At 50.7% G+C, this 11,147-nt stretch overlaps 1 protein-coding gene across 33 annotated transcripts in view; it reads left to right on the top strand.

Annotated features, from left to right (window-relative positions):
* Nucleotides 1–1,772: 1,772 nt before the first annotated feature.
* Nucleotides 1,773–11,147, top strand: part of LOC123181795 (subtilisin-like protease 4) — a 15,821-nt gene continuing 6,446 nt past the window's right edge. For 11 of the 33 annotated variants that reach the window (XM_044594144.1, XM_044594156.1, XM_044594137.1 and 8 more), the window contains exons 1-4: nucleotides 1,777–8,392; nucleotides 8,483–8,613; nucleotides 8,821–8,882; nucleotides 8,973–9,175. In XM_044594144.1, the coding sequence (XP_044450079.1) occupies nucleotides 2,906–5,122 (2,217 nt within the window). In that variant the 5' untranslated portion in view covers nucleotides 1,777–2,905 and the 3' untranslated portion in view covers nucleotides 5,123–8,392; nucleotides 8,483–8,613; nucleotides 8,821–8,882; nucleotides 8,973–9,175. Of the gene's footprint in view, nucleotides 8,393–8,482; nucleotides 8,614–8,820; nucleotides 8,883–8,972; nucleotides 9,176–11,147 lie in introns of all 33 variants that reach the window. The other 22 variants (XM_044594151.1, XM_044594152.1, XM_044594163.1 and 19 more) reach the window with 22 other exon arrangements.

Below are 11,147 nucleotides of genomic sequence, written 5' to 3' on the forward strand. Positions count from 1 at the left end.
GAGAAGAGGATGGATCAACGGTTACTTCTACCCCCTATGCATGCGCAATTTGGAAAGCTCTTTCCATCTGTTCTGTGAATGTCTGACCGCAAGAGAGGTATGGCACAATGTTTCTCTCTGGCCTGGCTACAACACCTCAACCCTACAAACTGGCCTCCTACTGCTAATTCTGTCCACCAGGCAACAGTAGTGATCAACTATTTGTCCCCACTCCCTAGAAATGAAAAGATTAAAGACTATGCTAATGCTGGTAGCCTCGCACTTGTTGAGTGAGCGCAGCGAGAGATGCTTCCACGATAAGTGATCCACGGTCAACTCGACCATGATCAGAATTGAACGCGAGAGAGATCATTGGCTTCTCGCAGGGATGCGATGCCCGGAGACCCACCTGGGTGATCCACGATGAGATATTATCATTGTTCTGGTCTTGTTTCTTGGGTCGGTATTTTCGTTTTAACTCGGCTAACTCCCACATTGCCGTGATCACTTGATTGTAGCAACCTCACCTCTGTCCGCTTCTCCCCTGCTTAATATACGAAAGCCTGCAGATTTCTGGATCTTTCTCTCTCTCTAAAAAAAAGCCTCCCTGCCTTTAAATGAGTTGACCTGAACCTGCAAGTTATCTGAAAATTTTGGGTATGTTTGAGCTCAAACCGACACATCCACTAGCTCCTCAATATCCGAGATGAAGATGAGAGCGTTATGATTGGACTCACCAGTGTCTTAGGATAAAATCATATTTAGTATTGTATCTTTGTGAAAACTGGCTGGCATAAGAATAAGAATGATCGAAAGAACAATACAAAATAGTCGTGCATCTCTTATAATTCACTAACGTGAGTGAAATCTTTGGCCAAAAAGTGACCGTGAAACACATAGCGTACGGTTTACTTGCTTGAGAGTTAAGAAAAAAATGCAATATTTTATTTTTTGCGGGGTAATTGCAATATTTAATTTAGTTTTGAGAAAACGGCAACCCATCATTTGTTTGAATAGCCTGAGCTGAGGCAGAACTTTATTAGGGCCCTTGGCGGGCGGGCAGCTCCACAGAAAACAGACCTGGACAACCAAAAAAAAAAAACAGAGCTGGAATGTGGCACCGGACATGAGAAAGCGCCCAGGCAAAAGTACGCTACAGCTGACAGGAAAGCAACGCGATTGCAGGGAACACGCACACCCAGCTGCCCCTACGGCACTGAACGTCTCCAACGGATTAACATGACTGTAAGCGGGCATTTCTTGGGTTCTCTCTCTAGCCAATTAGTACCACTCCATCCGCTTTTCCCCTTCTTTCTCCCTCCGGTGGATCTCCAGCCACCCAGGCCCGGGCCATGGGCGGAGACGGCGACTTCAACGCCGCAGGCGGCGGAAGGGGAGTTGCGGGTCGGAGGCGTGGGGGGCAAGTGCGAGGCAGCCGCGGCCGGGAGACGCAGGGCGGCGCCCCGGCCCGAAGGCCGCGGCAGGAGTTCGTCGCCGAGGGCCCGAGGCGGCAAGTGCGAGGCAGCCGCGGGCGGGAGACGCAGAGCGGCGCCCCGGCCCGAAGGTCGTGGCAGGAGTTCGTCGCCGAGGGCCCGAGGCGGAGCGCACGGGGTCGGCAGGCGCAGCGCCGGCGAGTTGGTGGGGGTACGGGAGGCACCGTAAGGATTGTGCAGCGGCGAGGAGGCGCCGGCTGCTTCCGCTTCCGCGCCACGAAGGCGACGATGCGCGAGTCCCGGCCTCGTCCAGATCATCCATCGCCAATTCGCCAGGCAAGCTGAGCTCCTCCCTCCTCTCTTTTCCAAATCCTGATGCTTTGATTTACTACTGATTTTTTCATCAGAAAGCGCTAATTATGGTTTAACTCCGCTATAAACATCTTGTCCCGCCCCGCTATTTTGATTTTAATTCAACTGAAACTTAAACCAGGCTAGCGCAACACTCGACACGTAGCGTCGTCCTCTCGGCCACTTTCACCACCACCCACCAGCAGCATAGCTTCCTCTTTTTCCATAGATGGAATCGTGGAAGCTCAGCCTCTCTCTCTCTCGCAGTGCACCCACCACCAGTCCACCACCGCCACTGTCCTCTCTCCCTTTGGGTCACTTCTCTGTTCCCTCCTCCACCATTTTCCCCATCAGCTCTGCAAGCTGCGTGCTGATGCGGTCGAACCTTTCTTTGTTTGGAGGCTTTCTCTCCACCAGCGCAAGCTCGACACACACCAGTGTCTATGAAGGATAGCCTTTGCCATTGTGTGCTTTGCAGGGACTAGTGCCCCGCTATTTTGATTTTAATTTAGCTGAAACTGAAACCACGCTAGCGCAACAGTCGACACGTAGCGTCGTCCTCTCCCCTTGGTCACTTCCTTCCGCCACCACCCACCAGCAGCGGAGCTTCCTCTTTTTCCATAGATGGAAGCTCAACTTTTCTCTCTTGCGGAGGCTTTCTCTCGACCAGCGCAAGCTCGACACCAGCGTCTCCCTACGCCATGTAGGGGTGTCAGGGCATCACTTGTGTGTCTCCCTGCCAGGAGGAACCGCACAGAACAATGTGATTTGACTCACATATAGTATAGGCATAGGAGCATCTAGGCGTGCGTGCAAGGTTCAGCACGCAGCATTTAACGTTGAGGCCCGAAGCCAGTACTGTGCTTGTGCTCTGCCCCCCTTTCTTTCTCTCCCCAAACCAACCGAGGCAGAGTGAGGGAAAGAGAAAGAAGCATTTGCTGCTCTCCGCCGTGCCACCACCACCACCACCACCACCACCAAGAGAAAGAGGAAGAAGCATTTGCTCCTCTGCTCCGTGCTTCCACCACCAGCAGCCCCGTCGTCCTCTCGGCTCCTTTCATCACCGCCACCTTCCCTCACACACCAACCTCACCCATATTGGCCACGCCCCCCAGCTTCCTTTCGGAATCGCAGCTCAAGCCATGGCATCCTTGGCCAACCTCATGATCTCACTTTTCTCGCTCACCCTCATGCTCCTGCATGCTCCTGCACCTGCGGTATGCGACGACCAAGGTGCAGGCCTCTCTCCAAGCCATCGCACATACATTGTGATGCTGAGGCCACCCGTCGAAGCGGGCAGCGAGGACGACCACCGCTGGTGGCAGGATTCCTTCCTGCCAACGCCTCTCGCCGGCTCCGATGAGCCACGCCTCATCCATAGCTACACTGAGGTCTTCACGGGGTTTGCCGTGAGGCTCACCGAAGACGACCTCGCCATGGTGTCCCAGAGGAACGAGTTTGTGCGGGCGTTTCCAGACCATCTCTGGCGCCCCAGCACCACTCACACTCCGAAGTTCCTCGGACTGGAGAAAGATGCCGGGCTGTGGAGGGACACCAACTATGGCCAAGGAGTCATAATCGGGGTCCTGGACACCGGCATATACGCAGAGCACCCTTCCTTTGATGACAGTGGCATCCCGCCACCCCCATCAAAGTGGAAGGGCTCATGCCATGGCGCTGCACGCTGCAACAATAAGTTGGTAGGTGCCAAATTCCATAATTTCAATGCAAATGATTCCAGAGATGACACGGGGCATGGAACACATACCTCGTCCACCGCAGCTGGGAACTTCGTCAGTGATGCCTCGGCCCACGGCCTCGGCAGGGGCACAGCCGCCGGGATTGCTCCACATGCACACTTGGCCATGTACAGGGTGTGCACAATTCTTGGGTGTGCAGCCTCGGACATAGTAGCTGGGTTAGATGAGGCTGTCAAAGATGGTGTTGATGTGCTCTCACTCTCCCTCGGCCCTTTTTATGATGTCAGCTTCACTGATGACCCAGTTGCCATTGGCTCACTCAGTGCGGTAGCAAAGGGCGTTGTTGTCGTGGCTGCAGCCGGGAACAACGGGCCAAGGTCCTTTATTGCCAACTCTGCACCATGGTTGCTCACAGTTGCAGCTGGCTCGGTGGACCGAAGCTTCAAGACCGTTCTGCAGCTTGGCAACGGCAAGCACATCAGTGGGGAAGCTTTCAACCAGACTGCAAATTCAAGCTCCAAGTCCGTTCCTCTGTATTGGAACAAACACTGCAAGTCATCATTGGCTGGAAGAAATGTGGCTGGCAAAATTGTGATTTGCCATAACACAGGACCAATGAATGACACTGGAGCAAGCATCAACCAGTCTGACATCAGTGGCATCATGAGTGCCGGGGCGGCTGGCATAGTCCTGATCAACAGGAAAGATGCTGGCTTCACCACCCTTCTGGAGGACTATGGCAGTAATGTTGTGCAGGTGACCGTGGCTGATGGCAACAATATCATAGAGTATGCAAGGGCAACAAGCAAAGCCAGTGGCAAAGTCATATACAAGAACAATGTGCTTGGTGTCCGTCCATCTCCCACTGTCACGGCATTCTCATCCCGCGGTCCCAGCACGTTCAGCCCCGGTGTGCTAAAGCCAGATATATTAGCACCCGGGCTCAACATCATTGCTGCATGGCCACCACTCACGATTCTTGGATCTGGGCCATTCAACATTAGATCAGGGACATCCATGTCGACTCCACATGTCAGTGGAATCGCTGCGCTTGTCAAGAGCTCCCATCCTGATTGGTCTGCTGCTGCTATCAAGTCAGCCATCCTAACCACAGCTGACATCACAGACAGCGCTGGTGGCCCGATCTTGGACGAGCAGCATCAGAGGGCAACCGCGTATGCCATGGGTGCTGGCCATGCCAATCCTATAAAAGCTATTGATCCGGGCCTTGTGTATGACCTTAGCATCACTGAATATGCTGGCTACATATGTGCTCTCCTCGGTGATCAAGGCTTGGCAACCATTGCGCGTGACCCGACGTTGTCCTGCAAAATGCTTCCCAAGATACCAGAGGCACAATTGAACTACCCATCCATAACAGTGCCACTCAGGACAAGGCCATTCACGGTGAACAGAACCGTGACAAATGTGGGGCCAATAAATTCAGTATACACACTGAAGATGGAGGTTCCCAAGTCTCTCACAGTGCGAGTCTACCCAGAGACGCTGGTGTTCTCCAAGGTTGGACAAAAGACAACATTCAGCATTACGGTGAGCAGGCATCGCAATGTCGGGTCAAAGGCCTTGCAGGGAAGTTTGAGCTGGGTGTCCAAAAAGCATGTTGTGCGTAGTCCGATCGTGGCTTCTCCTCTGTTGTAATCAGGAAAAGCATGTGTGACATATGACATTGGAGAATCGCACATGTAATATTGTAATTAGGGAAATGACTGTCTTTTGATTAGAAGTGTATCCATGCCTGTAAAATAATTGATGTTTGGACGTTTAGCATCCATTGCTGTCACAATTCTTTTCTGAATTACTTTTTCCTTTTCCCAACTTATCAACAGTGTTTGCTGCAGGTAGTAGATCACCATTGAGAGGTGCTGCTTCTAAGGTGTAAAATCCATCCAGGTGCCTAAACCTACCCTTTCCCTCATATGGGTTTATGCCATTGCTGCCTCCAGATTTTTTATCCGCGCTATTGATGATATACTTTCTGCCGATATGAGCTATTGATGATAAACTTGCTCATTTTTCGTTTCCTCTACATTAGTTCCTTTCAATGCTTAGGTTCAGTTGGGCACTAATGACTATTTCGGGTGCTTTGAAATTAGATTTTGACGATATTAAGGTCATCATCAGTCTACATGAACAAAGGAGAGGTTTGCCTGAATACTCGTAGCTAAATTGGTTTTTCTTCCTGTGTTTCTTTTCTGGTCCTTTTCGTCTTTTGCAGTTGGTGTATATATGTTCCGAAGCTAAATTGAGTCTTGACTTTTAAGAAGAAAAATACCTCGTTGCAGTAATTGTACAGTTTAAACCTATTAGTTCGTGTTGTAAGCACATGTATTAGTGAGTCAGTTTAGAGCTTGTACTATTAGTTGTGTATGTTAGCTCATTCCCCTGTCACCCCGGAGCCAGGCACCGAGTTAGACCTTGCCAACACATGATCTCTTCTTCCTCAACTCCTCTGCTTTCTGCTTCCAGGTCCAGGTCGCTCTCCTCAGTAGTGCTACATGAGTGAAGATTTATGTTTGCTACTGGATCCGAAATCCTTCATCTTTGCTGATGCTATTCTCCTATTTTTTCCCATCACTTGACACTCTAATCTCCCTGATTTTGGTCTCTGGTTTTTGAATTGCAGATAGTGGCCGCAGCGTTGCCGCTGGACGGCGCACACTGGAGCTCGCGTATGCAGTCACGACAGAGCTGCTTCGACATCACTGTAGGTTGATGTTCTCTGTCACTCCTGTACACCTTGAACTCTCCTCTACTTGATCTAGAGATTTCTGGGACCTAAAATGCTCTTGTGTGCTGAGACAAAATCCCCAAATTGATCCTCTAATTCAAAGGACAGTGATTTCTGGGACCTAAAATGCTCTTGTGTGCTTAGACAAAATCCCCAACTCTCGCCTTTAATCCCAGCATTTATATTAGGCCTAAATCCATAATTTATACTGATGTAACTCAAATTCCCACCTCAATGGTTTCTGCTATAAAACCGAGGTGATGGTGTCGTTAAGTCCTAAGTATTTTACTTGCCTTAAACCATTTCACTATTTTCTTCATGTCGCCAGCTTTTTCCGTAAATGAAATAGTTGTGGTGACATGGGATTTGTGCTTGTACGTGAGAAAAAAAAATGATGGCATGAAGAAAAACACCTTTCTTTGATGCAATTGCTCCTTTTTGTTCTTGCTTGCTGGCTTTGTCTCTACTCTGGATGCAATTGCCTTCTCAGCTCCTCCCCCTCCACGACAGCCGGCATTGGTGGTCTCTCAGGTTACCACCTCCTTTGGTTCTTGTTTTTTTTTTATTGGGAAAGAGAAGTGGAGACAGTGGGAAGGGGGGAACTACGGCCAGGTGAATAACTTTGAACCCCATTGTCCCTGTTATATCTTCTTCTATTCTTATCCCTCCTCCTCGAGCAAGTATTCCATTTTTTTTCCTTTCCCGAAAAGAAGGTAAAAGCCCCCGGTATCGATTGAAGCAAGTTATCCCATACCTTGGTCTAGATGATCCTTTCATTCATTGGTTGAGCTACTATGCTTACACTATTCGAGCCCCTTGTATGTTTACAAAGACGATTCATTCCTTTCCTTTCTTTCAGATATCTATTCAATAAGATGATCTGACCTTACCAGATTCATCAAGAAGTCCAAGAAGTGCCGGTGATGCATTTCAGATTTCACTATTGTGGTAACTATTTGGGGAAGATTTAAACTGTCTCCCTCTTTTTTTGTGGACCAATGTGTGGTTGCCACGCGACTAAGATTGGTTGGCTTACAAGGTTGGCCTGATGCTAACTGGGATATTTTTTCTTTGAAAAAGTGCTAACTGTGATGTCTTAAACTTGTTTTGGTTTCCTAATGATGGCTTAAGAGGATTAGTGAGTGATTAGCCAGATGATTCTAGGGATGCCAGGCTTGCTCTTTGTGCTTGCTGGGTTCGACGAAGCAGACTTCTTTTTTTCTTGTAAAGCTCTGGTCATTCTTTTAGAGAAGATGGTTTCTTTTACATATTTTCTTCCAGTCAAGTGAACGGGCTAGCAAAAGCTCTCATTTAGTCATGAGCTCCTTTCTCGAGGCAAGATAGTATGCCTAAAAAAGAATGGATTTGTAAACAAACCATTCACGTTAATTAAATAGTGTCACTTCACAGTGTTGGAGGAATAAACAAAAGCAGCTCTCGTTCTCCCTTAGCAGCGAAACCAGTCCCTACCTCTCATCAGTCCAAGATTATATGGCTAGACTATAAAGCATCCCAAAGGCTAATTAGTGCATCCCAAAAGCTGTCGAGGTTGTCCAGTTCGAGGGGGAGCAACATGGATTCTCTGTCCGCGGGCCGTTCAGAGAGGCAGCCAGTGAGTTGCCTCTGGTGATCAAGCGGTTCGTCTACAGCGGCAACTGAGCGGTGATGTGTTGTGATTTGCCTGACTTTGCTGCTCACGAAACCTCAAATTAGCATCGGCTTAGCCGTCCCTGATGAAAGACATGGTGCTCGCCGGCATCCAGCTTCAGTGTAGAACATTTCGAAAGTAAACAAAAATTGAACTGCCTAAATCTATTTTGAGTTCAGTGTAGAACATTTCAAAAGTAGGTAGACGAACACATGGAAGCTGAGGACGAAACCCGATCGCTCGACACCGGAGTGGAGGGGGCAGAGGTGTCGCAGGCCATGCTGCTCCAGGTTCTCCTCTCTAACCGCTGCTCCCACAGCATAGCTTGCGGTAGCTTTGATGGGATCTCCACTGCTTGATATGCTTCTCCTCTGTATAGGGGCTTCTTATATATGGGCATATAAATCTTATGAGTTAGTTTTGTTTACATATCTATGTGTTAAATGTCGACAGATAATATATGATGGAGCTAAAGAACTAAGCCCAAGTGGAAGCAGACTCTTGAAAATATGTTATATCCCTAGATTATCAGGTTTGTACCTCTTATTTTCTTCTGTAGACAGAGTTCTGTCTAGGCATATGCATCAGTATCCTGCAACATGGTAACTGTCATTTGTTACAGCTGAAGAGGTAGTGTTATCCAACTGAGATTGTGTTGTCTGGGTCTTCCGGTAGAGACGAGAAGCTATGGAAAGCGATGCCACTGCTATTTATGTGCTCAGGTTTTCTCTGCTTATATTTGGCCTTCGTTAGGTATACCTCTTTGTTGCCTTGATTTGCACATGTGTTACTTTCTAGTATTCATGCCTCCCTGCATCCTAATATTTCCTTTACTTGCACTCAGGCCCCAGCTGTTATTTGAATGCAGCTTATTCATGGATGCATGCTTTACATGCTCTTCTAGCCTCTGCCTGTTCTTGTGTTGCTTCCTCTTATCTCATGGCTGCCTGTTGTGTGCAGGAAAATGCCTCAATTAATTAATTTGGTGCTCCGCTAGTCGCCATGGTCGGATGATACTTCAGGTTTGCACTTCCCATTGTGGTATTGCCCTGGTTGCTGGCGTAGGTTCTTTTATCGTGCTGCTTAATGCAATTTCATCGTTGATTTGATAGGGAAACTGATGTTTATCTACACGATGGACCTGGCTATATTGCCTACTGCATGTATCGTTTACTGGGAACCAAAATACTTGGACTGTGCAGCTCTGTTTGTTCCTGTGGTGATTAGCCTATTGTTTTTGGTTATGGAATTGCAGCAGCGAGCTATCTCTTCCCTGTGTTTTACGGGTCAAGTCTTATTCAACACCTATGGGAAGGTAACATAATTTCGTCTCGCTTTGTCTTCTTGCACCATGGTTCTGTTTCTGTGTAATTATTTTGCATCGTTCCAGTTTGTTGTATGCAGATGCCTATTTTGCAGTCTCACAATCCAACTGTAATAGTAGGGAGAAAGATGATGCTATTGTGCTTTATGTCGTAATTCAAAATCTAGAGTTGCACTTTTGGTTGATTAATCTTTCTGAACCATAATGATTATTCCTCTTTTATTGTATTGTTAGCCAATTAAAAAGATTTTATTGTAGGTGTATATTTGTCTGTACGGTATATATTATGCGAGGTGGTAGGAGCTAGGATCCTACCTGGTCTAGGGCATAGGTTGTACAGGAAGGGGGAGGGTTGACGGAGATGCGATTGCGGCTGCCGGCGGCAGGGCGCCGTGGCGCGATGAAGAAGAGGCGGCGGCGGCGCAAGAGGCGGCTAGGGTTAGGTCTCCCGGCTCCCTTCGGGAAGCCGAGCAAATAATGATTGCTTCTTGCTTGATTAGATTGATACATCTCCTCTCCTTATATAGAGAGGTTTACTTGACTCCTAATCAAACGATCCTAATAACGATAAGATAATTGGGCTAAGCCCCTAATAATGATAAGATAACTTGGGCCACAACCCACTGGGCTAAACCCCTAATATGCCGGTCATAACACTTCTCCCCGCCTGCACAAACAGCTCGTCCTCGAGCTGTAAGGTGGGGAAGTGCTTGCTGAACTCCTCGAGGTGATCAACCAGCGTCAAACACCTTCGCGACAGCTGGGACGGCCAGGCCGGCGGCGACGGCGTCCTCCGGAATGTAGTCTGCAACCTCCAGGTAGAAGAGTCGCGGGCAGACGTGGCCGGGCGTGTAGGGCTCGTCGCAGTTGAAGCACAACCCTTGGCGGCGACGCTCGAGTAGCTCGGCCGAGGTGAGCCGGCGGAACAGGCGCGCCGCGGTCGCGGCGAGGGGTGCCGCGGAAGCCTGAGCAGGCCGAGCTTGCGTGGGAACATCCGGCCAGGGTAGCGACCCAGCAGCCCGGGACGGTGATTCCTGCTGGATGGCCACCGCGCGGCGCTCGAACGCGCGGGCGTAATACATGGCCGTCTGGAGATCTTGGGGTCCCCGAAGCTCCACGTCCACGCGGATGTGATCCGGAAGTCCACCGACGAAGAGGTCGGCCCGCTGCTGCGCCGTCACGCCCGACGCATGGCATGCCAGAGCCTGGAAACGGCCGGTGAAGTCTTGAACCGTGGAGGTGAAGGGAAGGCGGCCTAGCTCTGCCAGGCGGCTCCCGCGGATCGGTGGCCCAAAACGAAGGAGGCAGAGCTCGCGGAAGCGCTCCCAAGGGGGTATGCTGCCCTCATCCTGCTCAAGGGCGTAGTACCAGGTCTGTGCCGCGCCGCGGAGGTGGTAAGACGTGAGCCAGGTACGCTCCGAGGCGAGGGTGCGCTGCCCGCGAAAGAACTGCTCGCACTGGTTGAGCCAGTTGAGGGGGTCCTCCGTGCCGTCATAAGTGGCGAAGTCCAGTTTGGCAAACCGCGGCGGTGTCTGAGTCGGAGCGCCGTGGCCGACTGGCTCGGAGGTGCGAAGCAGCGAGGATTGGGGCGCCCGGTCAGCATGGCCGCGGCCGTGGAGTGCCCCGCCAAGCCGGAGGGATCGCCGAACTGCAGAGTGGGTGCCGGCGGGTCTCCAGCCGACGTGTAGACGGGCGGCGGCGATGATCCGGTCAGCCAGGCCGGTATTGGGGACGGTGACGGCGGGAAGCGCACTTGCTGGATCGGTACGCCTCCCTGCGTGGGTGACCCGGGCCCCGTGCTGGGCGAGGGAGGGGCCGGCAGCTGCGGCGGTACAGACCCGGGTGGAGTGGGGGGCGCAGCAAGGGCCGGGGCCGGCCACTGTGGCCATTGAGGCGCGACAGCGGGCGGCGGTGGGGCCGGCAGCTGGGGCTGCGGCTGCCCGGACCCGGGAGGCGTCGAGGG

Source organism: Triticum aestivum, chromosome 1D (assembly GCF_018294505.1).
Source record: "Triticum aestivum cultivar Chinese Spring chromosome 1D, IWGSC CS RefSeq v2.1, whole genome shotgun sequence".
Taxonomy (NCBI): Eukaryota; Viridiplantae; Streptophyta; class Magnoliopsida; order Poales; family Poaceae; genus Triticum; species Triticum aestivum.